This window comes from Rattus rattus, chromosome 16 (assembly GCF_011064425.1).
Source record: "Rattus rattus isolate New Zealand chromosome 16, Rrattus_CSIRO_v1, whole genome shotgun sequence".
NCBI lineage: Eukaryota > Metazoa > Chordata > Mammalia > Rodentia > Muridae > Rattus > Rattus rattus.
Window position 1 is genome coordinate 24,234,806 of NC_046169.1, and position 16,455 is coordinate 24,251,260.

Consider the following 16,455-nt stretch of genomic DNA (forward strand, 5'->3'; position numbering starts at 1 on the left):
TGGGCAGAGGGTGCGGTGAGAAACTATGTGGTTTAGATGACTAGAGTCATCAAATCTTGACTGCACCAAGACTAAGCTCACACCAGGAAAAGCCAACAGATTTTTGAAGGATCATTTCCCCTCCTCCTTTGGGAAGTTTGTGGTATTCCACTGTCACAGTCTTTTGCTGATCCTCTCATTCACATAGGACACTCAGTGAAAGCACTCTTGGGTGGGACCTCTGGCACCAATAGTTGGCTTAATGATCATCAGCCCCCGTCCTGGTTCCCCTGTGAACTGTACACAGTGCGCAGAATCCATCCTTCTGGCCTATGCCTCTCCTCAGGCAGACGGGCCAGCTGACTCTTTCCATAGCCTTTGCTTATCTTTCCAAAAACTGGACTGTCTGGCCAGGTGGTAGTGGCACGTGCTTTAAATCCCAGCACTCAGGAGGCAGAGGCAGGTGAATCTCTGTGAGTTCAAGGCCAGGCTGGTCTACAGAGCTAGTACCAGGACAGCCAGGGCTACATAGACAAACCCTGCCTCAAAAAACCAAACCAAGCCAAGCCAAGCCAAGCCAGAATGCCCTCTCTAGATGCTTTCCAAAGTGTCACCCCTAGCATACATCCTGGTTCTGGTTTTCATGGACTTACTCCAGGCTACAGAAATGGTGGGAGGCAACCTCATCTTGACTCCTGGCTGCATGGCCGAGGTCCAGTTGTAGAGAGACTTTGGGGTGGTCATGTTCAACTCTGCTTCATGCCCACTATCAGGATCTGTGGTGCCCAGCACTTACTTGCCCAGGTCTCCTGGTCCCACGATCAACAGGAGCCTGCCTTTGAGAGTGGCAGGTCTGTGACCTGCACACCCAGCTTCTTTTTTCCCACGTAAGTTAATAGTTTAGGCAGGCATCATGCACACACCAAGAATTCCAGCACCAGGGGGGCAGGGTGATCAGCAAGTCTGAGGCTAGCCTGAGCCTATCCTAAAAACAAAATATTTTATAGATAGGGTCTTACTGTGCACACCCAGGCTGGCCTCAAGCTCTTAATGCCCCTGCCTCAGTATCTGAAGTTAAGATTTCAGGTATGCATCATCATACCCAGCCTGGAACATACCACGTTTTGGATGTTTGTATGACGCTATGATGTAGCAAATGGCAGACCTATGAGTGATGGGGCTGGAGATGATGCTTCAGTGGTTAAGGGGACTGGCTCTGTAATCATGAGGGCTGGAGTTTGGGTCCCAGAATCTGAGTCACAAGCTGGGCATTGCCTAAATATGCCTAGGACCCCAGCGCAGAGAGGAGTGGGGACAGGCCTGCTGCATCCAGCCTTGCTCAGATGCAAACCCCGTGTTCAGGAAAGGACTATGCCTGAGAGCGAGAAGGGTGGAGGAGGGCACCGGATGCCCTGTTCCGGACGCTGTATGTGAGCACATAAGCAAGCGCATATGCATGTATGTGCACCCATGTAAATTCAGGGGCTCATGAAGCCTCACCTACTAGCCAAGGAGCCACTGGTAACCAAAGCCTGCTAGAGAAGGAAGAGTCAGGTGTTGTTTTCGTTTGTGTTGGGTTTGGTTTTGTTTGTTTCTGTTTATGGAGACAGGGTTTCTCTGTGTAACCTTGGCTGTCCTGGAACTTACTCTGTAGACCAGAGATCCACCTGCCTCTGCCTCCTGAGTGCTGGGATTAAAGTTGGACACCACTACACCCATCTGAATCAGTTTGTTTTTTTAAACATTTTTAGTTAATTTTTTGAAGATTAAAAATGATCTCACATGTGAGTGTTTTGTCTGCATGTATATGCATGTGTATCATGTGTGTGACTGGTGCCTAAAAGGATTCAAAAGAGGGCAGCAGATCCCGGGAACTAGAGTTATGAATGGTTGCGAGTACCATGCGGGTGTCAGGAACCCATCCGTGTCCTCTGCAAGAGCAATAAGCGGTTTCAGTACGAGCCATCCCTCTGGTCAGCTGTCTGCAGGCTGGTTCCAGTGGAGCTGCTTGGGTGTTACTGGATGGGACACAGCCAGGTGCATGTGGGGAGCACTAATCGAACTCAGTAGAGTGGGAATAAAAAAAGATGTCATACAGTCAGGAGGACCGCGGGGCCTGGGAAGAGTGGGAAGGGGGAGATGATAAAACACACTGTACCCTTGGGCTGGAGAGATGGCTCAGAGGTTGAGAGCACTGACTGTTCTTCCAGAGGTCCTGAGTTCAATTCCCAGCAACCACATGGTGGCTCACAACCATCTGTAATGAGATCTGGTGCCCTTTTCTGACATGCAGAACACTGTGTATATAATAAATAAACAAATCTTGAAAACAAAAAAACCACTGTACCCATATGGCAGCTTACAACTGTCTGTAAACTATCTCTGGGAAGCCGATGCCATCTCCTGGCCTCCAAGGGCACCAGGCACATGGTACACAGACATACATGAAGACAAAACACCCATATACAAAAAAAAAAAAAAAAGTAAAATTTTTCCTAATTAAAAAAATTTTTTTGTGTCTGTTGTAAGAGGTTAGTATTTAAAAGTATGGGCTGGGCTGTGTGGCAGTGCATGCCTTTAATCACATACTAGGAGGCAGAGGCAGGCAGATCTCTGAGTTCGAAACCAGCCTGGTCTTCAGAGTGAGTTCTGGGACAGCCAGGGGTACACAGAGAAAGTCTGACTTAACAAACAAACAAACAAAACCAAATGTATGACAAATTAAGAAAAGAACACCTAGAGCCTAGCTGGGGCTGAGCCAGGAAACTGCTTCAAGTTTGTGGCTAGCCTGGTCTATACTGTGAGTTCCACACCAGGCTGGTCCACGGTGTAGACTTTGTCTCAGTAGTAATGTAACCCAAGTGCTAACTGAGTTTATTTTCTTCCCCATCACCAACACTTACTGGGCAGTTCACAGTGTATTTGCTTACTATTTTTAGATCTAGTCTCATGCAGCTGAGAATGACATGAAATTTACTATGCAGCTGAGGCTAGCTTCGAACTCTTGATCTTTCTGTCTTTGCCTCCACAGTGCTCACACTCAGGTATGTGCCACCGTGTCCTACTCCAGTTGGTTTTAAGGTATCCTTCCAAAATGCAGACAAGCATGCATTATACATGTGCAGATATGACTAGTTTTTATTGCATAAAATGCTTTCTATATGTGAATCTAAGAATTTGCAGACTAAATATAGAGCAGAAAAACCCAGCAACACTTTTCTCTTCTCCCGTAGGGCTCAAGGGTATTAAGAGTTAATAGGGACACATTTCTTTCCATGGGCTGCTTGAGGTCATTTGCCTAAGTCATCTCAGTAGAGCCTTAAAACAGCACCAAGGTAGGTCTTGGGACGACAGGCTCGGAAGTTTCCAAGAACAAACAACATGCAAAATGTTTCTACTAATCGGGGACTTCTCCCAAACCTACATCTCCGGCCTGGCTTTGAGGGTCAAACTTTGAAATCTTGTTTAAGTGTCAGGTTTCAGCTGACAAACGCAGATATGATATGCCCAGTCCTGGGCACAGGATGCGTGATACGTTGTCATCCAGTCTCTCTCACTGTCTAAGCCAAATATGGAGAGAGCTATGCCAACAGCTGCCAGTGATCCAGTGATTGAATCCAGGAAAGGCCTGGGTTCTTACTTTTTTTTTTTTTTTTTTTTTTTTTTCGAGCTGGGGACCGAACCCAGGGCCTTGCATTGCCAGGCAAGCGCTTACCACTGAGCTAAATCCCCAACCCCGCCTGGGTTCTACTGACAGACACAGACACACGACACACACAGACACAGAAACATACATACGTACACACACATATTCCCCACACAGACACATACACAGAGACACAGAAACACACACACACACACACACACACACACACACACACACACACACACACACACACACACAGGTGGGAGGGAGGGCTCCTACTTTCTATCATATACTGGACTTGAGACTTAAGCATTGTAGGCTCTGTTGCTATCAAGTTCTACCAGATGCTAAGTCAGTTCAATCTCCCCGGGGAAAAGCCAGAATGACCACAGATCCCAAAGCGGACACAGAGCTCCGGAGAATGAATCACCGGCTTGGACTCAAGAGAGACTCCAGTGGAGAATCTGTAGCTCCGTGCTGGAGGCCAAGCAGGACAGATGGACAAGGCAGGTGATAATCTTAGTGAGAGAGAACAACATGTACAAGGACACACAGAGTTGTGGAAACGGACAGCACGCTTCTGTAAGGCAGGCAGCTCAGCAAGGCGGGCAAACAGAGTGGGAAGGTGTGGGGGAAGGTAACAGGCCGGCGTGGGCAGGGGCTTGGGCGTGGAGGCTACACTGTGGCAGTTACACCTGGATAGGGCAAAATGCCAACTGATTCAAAACCAGCAGGAAAAGCAGCCTGAAGTACTGAGCCAGCCCCGAGGGCAGGGAGTGCAGTTCCTGGACTCTCTCCTGCCAGGAGTAACCAACCTTTTTTTGAAGGAAGCCTTAAAACAAAACAAAACAAAACAAAACAAAACAAAACAAAACAAAACAAACAAAACCCCCAAACCAAACACTCAGTGAGGGGAGGTGGCTTACTCCTTTAATCCCAGCAATCAAGAGGCAGAGGCAAGATTTAGCTCAGTGGTAGAGCGCAAGGCCCTGGGTTCGGTCCCCAGCTCCGGAAAAAGAAAAAAAAAGGGAGAGGCAGGTGATCTCTGAGTTTGAGATCAGCCTGGTCTATGTTGTGAGTTCCATGGCCAGGGCAACACAGAAAAAAACCCAGTTTTGAAAAACAAAAAGAAACAAACCACCCAGCAGATGGGAAAAAGGAGGTCTACTGTTCAGAAGTTGGATAGAGAGATGTCGGGAAACAATACTTTCTAAAGACACCCCTGGGGCTGGGTGGGTGGGGTGTAGCTTAATGGCTTAGTATGAGTGAGACCCTGGGCTCCATTCTCAGTAATAGAGAAAAAGTCTGGCTGTTGGAGGCTAGTTTGACCTACATATCAAGTTCCTGGCCAACCAGGGTTAAACCGTGAAGCCCTGCCTCAAAACAGAACACGAACCCAACTGCAGCAAACAATAGAAAACACACTCCCCGACCCCAGATAAAAACAACCCCCAAACCGGGAGGTGGAAACAGACACAGGTAAGAGACAGCAGTAAGGTTTAGTCAGAGCAAACAGAGGAAGGGAAATAGATTTAACATTCAGACACGGCAGCAGGAGCACAGCGGGCCTAACCCACCCATCTGACCCCCAAATATTTGCTAACTGCACCATGATGTGTATCAGAGGTTGGACTAGCTGTGGGAGGGCTCGCGGAGGGCAAACCCAGTCCTGACCCCAAGAGCTGAGCTTGCAGTCGAGAGCAGGGGAACACAAGCATCCTGAGATAAGCCCTCGGACAGAGGCCTGGCTGGAAAGCTGCAGTGGCTTGGGGCGGAGGAGGCAGGCTCTCGGGTGGCCGGTGTAGATCAGAGGTTCTCCACCTTCCTAACGCTGTGACCCTTTAATACAGTTCCTCAGGTTGTGGGGATCCCCCAACCAGAAAGTGATTCTCACCTGCTACTTCATAAAGGTAATTTTGCTGTTATGAGTCATATGTCAATGTCTGATATGCAAACCAAAGGGGTCTGGACTCAGGTTGAGAACCACTGAGGAGAGGACGAGGAAACATCTGTCAGTTGGATATCCATCGGGGACAGAGCAACTTAAGAGCTAGTAACGGCAAAGCCAGGAGTAAAGACTGCAGTGAGGAAGCAGGGGAGGGGAGCAGGTGGGGGAGGGAGGGCGGCAGATCTATCCTTGAGATGTCACATATTAAACAATTCTCCCGTAAACCTAACCCCTGCACAGCTGCTACAGAGACCCTGCTGCCCAGTTTTCGCTTTGAAAAGCTTCAAACACAGAGAGGTTGAAATAATGTACGCACTCCATGTAGATCAAAAAAAAAATTGACTTGTTACGTAAGTTAAGAAAAAAACTTTCGTACGTTTGGAAATTGTATAGACACACAGAACTTTCACACTTCAGCGTGTACGCGGTGGTAGACTCAGGCAGAGCTCCGAGTTTAAGGCCAGCCTGGTTTACACTGACAGTTCCAGGCTGGCCAGGGCAATGGAAGAGACCTTGTCTCAATCAGTAAGTAGATGAATATCTTTAACATATATCTCTAGAAAACAAAGATAAACCCACTATGCTATCATCACGTCTAAGAAACACAACTTCTCTCCACATTCTATTAAATGTTTGCATTGTCTAAATGGTTTTTCTTGGGAGGGATGTTGGAGAAGGGAAGAAGTAGGATCCAGTCTGTATGGGGAAATTAAGACGGGTGTGTGTGTGTGTGTGTGTGTGTGTTGTGCGCACTCGAGTGTGTCTCTTTATGTAGCCCAGGCTAGCCCCCAACTCACAGCCCTCATACCTCACTTTCCCAAGTACTGTCTATAGCCAAGTTTTTAAAGGCTTATTTTCATTTTCAGTTATGTGTATATGCACGGAGGAGGGGAGTACGAGTATGTGATTGTGGTGCTAAGATACAAACTCAGGTGCACGCCCTTAACTGTGAGCCGCTTCTCCTGCCCGCACAGGTTGGTTAACGAGATTTTTATAACAGGAAAATGGCCCCTTAAAATTTTTTTTTTTTAAATCAGTCTCCTTCAATGATGGGATCAAGTTCAGTCTTCAGAGGAATCCAGAAAAGTGCTGCTGATGGTTAAGGGTGATGAGAACAGAGACGTGGAGCCTAGACACTTGGGAGCAAAAAAATGGTGGATCTGACAACCAAATTAGAAGGCAGGGAGAGCGGCAGATAGGCTTGGAGAAGGCCTGATTCCTGGCCTGGACAATGGGAGACGGCCCACTACTGGGAGGAGAGCAACCAGGTTTTATGGGAGGAACATGAATTAAATCCTTTGTACCTTAAAACCCTTTCCAGGTGACTGTCTAGTAAACAGCTGAGAACTCTGGGTTTAACACGATCCACAGCCAATAGGATGGCCTCGAGCAGCGGCTCTCACCCTTCCTAATGCTGCGACCCTTTAACGCAGCTCCTCACGCTGTGGTGATTCCCAACCAAACAGTTACTACACTGCTGCTTCAGAACTGTAATTTTGCTACTGTCAGGATTTGTAATGTAAAGAGCTGATATGCAGGATATCTGATATGTGACCCACAGGGGGGTCTCGAACTACAGTTTAAGACACTGTACTAGAATACGCAAGTCTGAGGAGCCTACAAAGACCTCCTGATTCCTTTCTGAAAGTCATGTTGCAAGGTCACCCCGACATCCCCGTAGGCAAATCTGTTTTGTTTTTTTTTCTTTCTGTCATCTTACTTAACCTTTTAGCCAGGATCAGGCACAGCTGACTAGTCCAATAAATATCCCCTCTCTGACGCCTATAGCATACACAATGATGGCTCTGGCTGCTCTTTGCCTGGCTTCCTTTGCGGCTCCTTCTCTATTCAACAGCCTGTAAACGTTGGCATGTACTAGGGCTTGTTTCTCAGCTTCCTCACTAGCCCCATCCTCTCCTTAGAACAATTTCATCCCTCACTGTGGCTTTAAAACAAAACAAAACAAACAAAAACAAGCCGGGAGGTGGTGGCATACACCTTTAATCCCAGCACTAGGGAAGCAGAGGCAGGCTTGACAGCCTGATATATAGATCGAGTTCTAGCACAACTAGGGTTACTGTGTCTCAAATCCCCATCCTCTGAAAAGACAAAAAAACAAACAAACAAACAAACAAAAAAACCCAAAACAAAAAACCCTAAACCCCCCCAAAAAACCAACCAACCAAACAAACAAACAAAAAAACCCCAAACCAACCAAAAACCCACAGAATAACAATAAACCACCACCACCAAAAAACTCAGTGAAAACACAGCATAATGAAATCCAGGTATCTATCAACATTCTTATATGCTAATTACCATCAGTTGCCTATAGCCCAGATATTTGGATTTTCTATTTGAACAGCCTACACCTCAGACTTTACAAGGTTCTAAACTACTCTGGACCCCCTTTTCTTCCTCCTCTTTGAACAGCTCCCAGAGAGGACTGGCGGAAAGGGAAAGAGGAGGGTGAGAGTGTCTTCAAGCACTCACAGGGTAGAGAGCATTTGGCTCCAAGTATGGGTACCTGGTAGGTCCAAATCTCTAGTTTACCAGCTTTACCACTTTGAGCATCAGGTCTTGAGTGAGCACCTTGAGTTTCAGCTGCCTGTTTCCCAAGGAACGAAATGCAAAGTTTAGGGGCTCAGAGTGCTGGCTAAGTAACGACAGATAGGGAAGTTGTCTGTTCACTTCATTTGGAAACCATATTACAGGTGATTTAAATAATTTGCATCTACAAGTTGCATGGGTCCTGAAACAAAAGCGACCACACACACTTTTTCCCCAGAGATGTGTCTCTTGTCTCTATGTCTGTGTGAGATGCATACCTCACTATTTAAGATTGCCACTAAATTAGACGAGTCATATTATAAGGTGCCCCCATTGTACTGGAGAGATGGCTCAGTGGTTAAGACCACTTGCTCCTTTCCAAGAGGACCAGAGTTTCAGTACCAGAACCCATGTGGTAGCTCACAACCATTTCTGTAACAGTAGTTCCAGAGGACCAGATACTTTCTTCTGATCCTTGTAGGCCCCCAGGCATGCACGTGGTACACATACATATATGCAGGTAAAAACACTCATACAAACAAATCTTAAGAAAAGTTCCGGGGCTGTTGAAATGGCTTAAGGGGTAAAGAAACTGGCTTCTAAGTTTGATGAACTACAATTTCCCAGACCCACTTGGTGGGAGAAAATCAATTACAAACACACGTGCATGCACGCAGAGAAAAAAAAAAAAAAAAAAAAAAAAAAAAGGCAACATTTCAGTTAGCCAAGGCTGGCCTCGGTAGTGCACACCTGAAACTACAGTACTTCCGAGTCTGAAGCAGAAGGTTTGCAGAAAGTTCGAGGCCAGCCTGGATATATGTAGCAAGACCTTGTCTCAAAAATAAATAAATAAATAAATAAATAAATAAATAAATAGGGGCTGGAGAGATGGCTCAAGGGTTAAGAACACTTGCTGCTCTAGCAGAGGATTCCATTCCCAGCCCCTACATGGCGGCTCCCAACCGGCTGTAACTCCGGTAGTGGGGATCCAAAACCTTCTGGCTGCCCCAGGCACATATGTAATAGACGTCCAGGTAGGCAAACACTTATATACATAAAATAAAATATAAATCCTGAAAACCGTTTAGAGATCAAATAACCATACAAAGGAAGGCAAGAAGGGAAAACAAATCTGGAAATTCGGATGGCCTTTCGTTACTTAATAAACGTGGGGATGTCAAGGTGACAGGTGGACACAACCGAACAGACTCCACGGAGGTTAGGAGAAGAAAAAGTTTCAACTGCGAACTCCGCCACCGTCGGTTACTTTTTTTTTTTTTTTAATCCACTCCGCTTTCAAATTTAAGGGCTGTCCCGAGTGGGGACCTCGGGGTGCAGCTTCCCCGGGGGGAACCCGCCATTCTTTCGCTTCTCTTCGCGACCTGGGGCGAGGCATCGCTACTGCGGGGGGCGCAGCGCGCGGAGGCTGCGGGCGGACATGGCCCGCGATCCCGGGCGTCCCCGGCAAGGGCGGCGCCGGCAGGACGGTGACCTTGAGCCCCAAGGGGCCCGGGGAAGGCGCTGCAGCCACGCCAACCCTCCGTCGCCTGGGACTCGGAGGCCGGCCCCCGGCGTCCCCTCCCCGCCCCGGGGACCCCGCGCCCTTCGCCCCACGGCGGCCCCTCCCCGGCCGGGCCCCGGAAAGGGCGGCGCTGCTCACCGGAGCCCGGGCAGGAAGCTGCCGGGGGCGGCTGGCCGCAGCAGGCCTCCTCGCGCGAGCAGCACCCGCGCCGCCATCTTGCTCCGGAGCCTGAAGCTCCTACCGCCTCGGTGTCGCTGACGCCGCCGCTGCCGCGACCCCTCCCCCGGCCGGGCCGACCAGGCTGGGGCGGGGCGGGGCAGGGCGCTAGGCCGCTGTAGTGCAGGGGCGCAGCCGCTAGGGGGAGCAGCGTGCAGCCGCGGGGCTGCCGCCAGGGGGCGCGCCAAGTAGTTGCTGAAGATAAGCTTAGATCTGCGAGGGGAGCTGAGTGTCCCAAGATGGGTGTGAGAAAGGAACCTGGTCGGCGCTGGATTGTCCACGGGGAGATCCACGAGAAAGGAGTAGGTCTGTGCATGGGAGAATCCAGAGCCTGATTTTATGGTTGAAGGTCCCCACAAAATGACGAACGTGTTAAAGTGTAGCAGCACCAGGAAAGCAGAGAACCTCTGGTCTAGGGGAAAATGTACTCTGTGAGGATAATAAAAGAACTACGGATACAAGCATGAAACTTCAGCAAGACAAGAGTAGGCAGAAACAGAGCTAGATCCGGAGGAAGCAGAGAAATGGGGAGCAAGTAGCAAAGGTCAAGAGACAGATTGGTGGCTGCCTGTGAGTTTCTGGTAAGACGAGGGATGGGAGGTGATTCTCTACCACCTGTAATCTTGAAGCTCAAGAGGTGTGGTTTTCTTTATCTTTTTAAATTTCTTTTCCTAGTCTATGCGTATCACTAGTGTTTTGTCTGCACCTATGTCTGTGTGTGGGTGTGGGACCCCTGGAGCTGGAGTTGCAGACAGTTGTGAACTGCCGTGTGGTTGCTAGGAATTGAACCCTGGTCCTCTGGAAGAGCAGTCAGTGCTCTTAATTGCTGAGCCATCTTTCCAGCCCCACGGGTACAGTTTTCTTTTTTTCTTTTTTTAAAAGATTTACCCTAGGGGTTGGGGATTTAGCTCAGCGGTAGAGCGCTTGCCTAGCGAGCAAAAGGCCCTGGGTTCGGTCCCCAGCTCCGGAAAAAAAAAAAAAAAAAAAAAGATTTACCCATTTTATATATAAACACACTGTAGCTGTCCCCAGGCACACCAGAAGAGGGCATCAGATCTCATTACAGATGGTTGTGAGCCACTAGGACCTGAACTCAGGACCTCTGGAAGAGCAGTCAGTGCTCTTAACCACTGAGCCATCTCTCCAGCCTGCCTTGGCTTGTCTTAAACTTGCTGTTCCCTGCCTCAGCCTACTGAGTGCTGTATTAAAAGAGTATATCAGTACACACGTGGCTTTAGGCCCTAAACCTGTGAGTTGAAACTCCATTGTAGTTCAGTGACCTTTTCAAGATAGGGTTTCTCTGTGTAGTCCAGGTTATCCTAGAACTCATACTGTACACAGGCTGGCCTCGAACTCACAGAGATACACTTGCCTGTCTCTGTCTCCCAAGTGTAGGGAATAAAGGCAGATGCCATCACCTCCCCTCCAATGACCTTTTCAAAGAGGTCTCTGAAGATGACCTTTGAAGATGAAGATGGGTTTAGGAACTGAGACAGTACTCCTCTATCCTCTTCAGCAGGTCTGCCCGTAGGCAGACACACCCACACACTCGTATCTAGAACTGTATTGAAGGGTCACAGCATTAGGAAGATTGAGAATCACTATGTAGCTTTGGCTGGCCTGGAACTCAACAATGTAGGCCAGGCTGGCTCCTGCCTGAGTGCTGAGATTAAAGCTGGGCACTACGATATTTCCCATTGCAAGAGTCTCCCTGAAGCCTAATTTTAAGAAATTAAATTTACAAATTACTTTTCTTTATTTGTGCATGTATGTGGGCACTTGGACCATGTCAACAAGCATACGAAGGCCTGAAAAAGAATTCCGGGAGTTGGTTCTTTCCTTTTACCTTGTGGATGCTAGGAACTCAGACCCGCTCGGGTTGTCAGGCTTGGTAACAAGGTTGTTAGCTTACAGGTGAGCACCATGAGTGTTCTTCCTGTAGTTACCACTGAGCTCTATCTCGAGCCCAAGAAACTGTAATGAAAACAACACATGCGTATCAATCGGTCAAGTGTCTTAGAGATACTTGACCACCCAGCAGTATTTCCTGCACCTGTCTATAAGTTTTTATGGTATTTTATGGTATTACAAGCTGCCCCTGGGACAGACCCCAACCCAGGAGAGACATATAAGAAACTACTTAGAATAAGACTTCCATTTGAGTAGTGGTCTAGTGAAGTTCAAGTTCCCAAGACCTCTCTGGGAACTGACATCTTACTTGGCAGAAACATGTCCGTGGATAACTGACATACTGGTTGGCATTTTTTTTTTTTTTTTTTTTGGGCTGGGGACTGAACCCAGGGCCTTGCACTTGCTAGGCAAGCGCTCTACCACTGGGCTAAATCCCCAACCCCGGTTGGCAAGTTTAGACATGAATGTTAGGCAAATCCCATCCTGATAGACAAGTTAGGACATGAATATTAGACAAGGCAAGTCCCCTGCCACAGTTGAATACCCCAACCAACGGGAGCAGGATAAGTGTACAACAAAGGCATGTTCCTAAGGAAATCCGTATCCCTGATTGGTAGAGTAACTTGGCGTGGATACTGGGCTTAAAAACCCTGTAGGATCATACCTTGGGGTCATGATTCAGTTCCCAAATCTGGACGGTGGCCCTGGTCAATTGGGTCTGGGGCACACACGCTCAATAAACTCTCCCCATCTGACTAAGATCAGTGTTTGTGTGGTTTGTGAGGTGATTCCTGGACCCAACAGTTCCTAACCACTGGGCCATCTCTCCAGCTTCACTAGCCAGGTTATTTTTCTCTGCTTGAACTGCACTCTCCATACCCATCTGTGATGGTTTGCATATGCTTGGCCCACGAAGTGGCACTATTAGGTGTGGCCTTGTTGGAGGAAGTGTGTCACTGTGGGGGTGGGCTTGGAGACCCTTCTCCTAGCTGCCTGAGGATGCTCAGTCTGTTCCTGGCTTCCTTCGGGTGAAGATGTAGAACTCAGCTCCTCCTGCACCATGCCTGCCTGGACGCTGCCATGCTCCTGCCTTGATGATAATGGACTGAACCTCTGAACCTCAATTAAATGTTGTCCTTTATAGAACTCATGTTGGTCATGGTGTCTGTTCACAGCAATAAGACCCTAACTAAGACACTATCATTCTCTCTCTCTCCCTCCCTCCCCCTCCCTCTTCCTATCTTCAGGAAGAAGATAGTCTTCTTCTGGTCTCTTGCTGTTTACCCTCTATGTGTCCTGTCTGTCATAAGGGCACCTAAGCGTCCTCTCCACTCTGGGAGCGTGATGATCCATGAGCGCCTGGGCTCATCGCTGATACCTTCTTCTAAACCAGGCCCTGTGGCAAACACCTACTAACCCCAGCTACCAGGAGCTTGAGGTATGAAGACATACATCCGAGGCTCACCTGGGCTTTACACTGAGACACAATTTCAAAACAACAAAACCAAGAAACACATATACAACATACATATTAGCTCAAGTTGAAATATACCCCAGGTCTCCTTTTAAGAGTCAGAAAACTGAAATACACAGATCAAAGTTTCTGCAGTAAAAATCTTCATAGAATTTAAAACGCTTCCTCTTAGGAGTTGGTGAAATCAGAGGGGAAAAAAATTAAACTTACTAGCCACAAGTGGTGGCACATACCTTTAGTCCCAGCACTTGAGAGGCAGAGGCAGGCAGACCTCTGCGATTTGAAGGCCAGCCTGGTCTACAGAGCAAGTTCTAGGACAGCCAAGTCTACAAAGAGAAACTCTGTGTCCAAAAACACAACAAAACACACCAAATTTAATTTACTTTGAATATGAACTATTAAAACTCAATGGCAGCAGGATGGCCCAGTGGGTGGAGGTGCTAGCTGTGCGAACCTGGTCATCTGCACCTGGAAACCGTGTAAGAGTGAAAGAAAGGGGCTGGAGAGGTGGCTCAGTGGTTAAGAGCACCCGACTGCTCTTCCAGAGGTCATGAGTTCAATTCCCAGCAACCACATGGTGGCTCACAACCGTCTGTAAAGAGATCCGGTGCCCTCTCCGGGTGTGTCTGAAGACAGCTACAGTGTACTTATATATAATAAATGAATAAATCTTAAAAAAAAAAAAAGAGTGAAAGAAAGGAGAGAGCCAACCCCACAAAATTGTCCTCTGGCTGACGGAGGTGTGCGGTGGCGCACATGTACCCACGCAGGCACTGTGGACATACACGATATATTTTGAAAAATTCAGCTATCGAAACTAAGTTTATTTAGCCTTTTCTGTCATTATCAAAAGGTTTTTTCTTTTTTTTTTTTTTTTTTTTTTTCTTTTTTTTGGAGCTGGGGACCGAACCCAGGGCCTTGCGTTTGCTAGGCAAGCGCTCTACCACTGAGCTAAATCCCCAACCCAGGTTTTTTTCTTCTTTTAAGTAAAGGTGTTAAGTCCAAGATTTCTTTGAGTGAGGCAAACAAAACAATACATATATGATCTAGGACAGTGAGCTTACTAGGACAGTGAGCTTACGGAATGACGCAGCACGCTTAGGCATACAGAGTACTCGGAAGGTAACTTCAGGGCAGAGAATCTGAAAAAGGATGCGAACCTTTATGGAACGCTAAGCTCTTTACTCTGTTGAATACTTCTAATGTCACAGGAGAAACAGTATGAAAAGCCACTGAGCAAACAGACAGACATCCGCTGGCTCCCTCTTCCCCAGGTTCAGGAGGACTTGAGCTCTTCCTGAGTTTCGCAGGGGGGAGTGGCTTCTGAACTGCGGGGGCTCTCTAGGTAGGCGGTTCCTGCACAGGGCTTTCCTGTGACCGGGTCGATAACTCGGCCCACTTTGAAGATGATCTCTGCCAGTTCGTGTTTCACGTGCTTTGCTCGTGGGACGGGCAGAGCTCTGAGGAGCACGATGTCCCCGACGCTGCACTGCTGAAGGGCGTCATGAGCAAAGTAGGTTTTCCGCTTATTAAAGTACTGTGGAGAGAAGGAGAGGCGCAGAGCGGTAACTCCCATCTGCGATGTGTGGTGCAAAAAGAACACCAAAAACAACTCCCAGCAAGCTGCCCCTCTCCTGATTCCTCTACCCAGCTATAGCTTTGGCTCTTCTCCCCCGGGTCTGCCCTGCCCACCCCATTCCTGATGCTGCCACTGTAGTTTAGGTCCTTATGGTTTCTACTCCACAGTTTTGCAAAAATCCCCTTCCTCACTCCTTACGCTGGTCCATACAGACTGCCTATAGTGCTGAGAATAGCGGTGCATACCAACAGCAGAGGCAGGAGGATCTCTGTGGGTTCAAAGCCAGTCTGGTCTACATATGGAGTTGCAGGACAGCCAGGGCTACAGAGTGACCCTGTCCCCAAACAAAGCAGAGCACCAAAGCACAGCAGATCCTTTCCAGTCTGTCTCCAACTGTCCTGGATTCCTTAAACTGGAATACCAACTCCTGGCCTCAATGTGTGGAACCACTCGCTTTGTCTGCAGGAGGCTATGCCCTATCACAGCTGGAAGAACCACGGCAATGGATTCACTCGACCCAGGAATAGAATTGTACTGGAGGGTCAGCTCAAACGTCTCTTTACTGGGATGGAGTGTCTTGTCCTGTTCCCGTACTGTTCTGCCCAGCTAGTCGCTACAGGAAATATCGGAATGAACTTGTGTGTTCCCGAAAGCCTCCTATGAACCAGGTTACACCTACAGGTCAGCAGTGGGTGACGCAGATTGCCGCAGATGTTCAACTTATCTTTTATTGACAGGGAAATGCTTTTCCGCTCAGACCCTAAAGCAATGGTTCCCCAACCTTCCCAACACTGCAACCCTTTAATACAGCTCATGTTGTGGTGATCTCCGGTCACAACATTATTTCTGTTGCTACCTTGTAGCTGTAATTTTGCTAGTTATGAATCATAATGTAAGTATCTGATATGTGACTCCCAAAGGGGTTGAGACCCACAGGCTGAGAACCACAGCAGTAGCACGTTGATAACCCATCGATGGCACTTTAAAGCAAGTGTGAATCCTCACCTTCAGTAAGTAGGGATCCAAAACAAGTCTGGTTGCTCTTACTTTAGCAGTTTTTACCATTGCTGTACCAATCACCTTCCCCACAACCCATTTGGCGTGGACGGCTGAACGGACTATTGACATTATGTGTCTGTGAGCGCCTGAAATGGAAACAAATAAACAAAAAACCCCCCCAAAGCTTAGTATTGTTAAGACACAGTCCTGCCCCCTTTCCCTCTATCCATTAACAAACCAATGGCTTGGTTTCTTTTTTAAGTTTACCTTTCTCCACTGTAGCCCAGGCTTGCCTTAAACTGGGAGAGCCTTCTACATTAGCCTCCCATGAGCTGGGCTGCAGAGACAGATGCCTAAGCTGCTAAGCATTGGTTGCTCTTCCAGAGGACCTGGGTTCAGTTTCCAGCACCCTTATGGTGGCTCGAAATCTTTGCAGCACCAGTTCCAGGGGATCCTCTGAAATTACACACAGGCTGGTACCATAACACCCCATTTAAGCCAGCATTCTGGTGGTTAGGGCTTACCAAGAGAATTTCCTTAGGAGCAATGCCCGTGTCCAGCAGTCATTTTTCTACTTTTCTGAAACAGCCTGGTTAGAGATGCTTACAGGACTTATCTTTATAATGTTTAC

At 47.9% G+C, this 16,455-nt stretch overlaps 2 protein-coding genes across 2 annotated transcripts in view; both read right to left on the bottom strand.

The window, feature by feature from the left end:
- The window catches only part of Nipsnap2 (nipsnap homolog 2), a 31,626-nt gene extending 21,688 nt beyond the window's left edge, over positions 1-9,938 (bottom strand). Inside the window, exon 1 of the mRNA XM_032886745.1 lies at positions 9,784-9,938. Coding sequence (XP_032742636.1) covers positions 9,784-9,860 — 77 coding nt within the window. The 5' untranslated portion in view covers positions 9,861-9,938. The remainder of the gene's footprint in view (positions 1-9,783) is intronic.
- A 4,435-nt stretch (positions 9,939-14,373) lies between these two features.
- Positions 14,374-16,243, bottom strand: Mrps17 (mitochondrial ribosomal protein S17). Its single transcript, XM_032887124.1, has 3 exons — positions 16,092-16,243; positions 15,831-15,970; positions 14,374-14,783 (listed from the first exon to the last, which is right to left on the bottom strand). The coding sequence occupies exons 2-3, from the start codon at positions 15,951-15,953 to the stop codon at positions 14,523-14,525; spliced, it is 384 nt and encodes a 127-aa protein (XP_032743015.1). The 5' UTR covers positions 15,954-15,970; positions 16,092-16,243; the 3' UTR covers positions 14,374-14,522.
- Positions 16,244-16,455: the final 212 nt, after the last annotated feature.

What these genes read in the sequence shown, in the direction of transcription:
- Mrps17 (XM_032887124.1), bottom strand. Translation starts at nt 15,953, where the DNA reads ATGTCAATAGTCCGTTCAGCCGTCCACGCCAAATGGGTTGTGGGGAAG. An exon ending in TGGATCCCTACTTACTGAAG is followed by an intron (nt 14,784 to 15,830) that starts GTGAGGATTCAC and finishes TTCTCTCCACAG; the next exon opens with TACTTTAATAAGCGGAAAAC.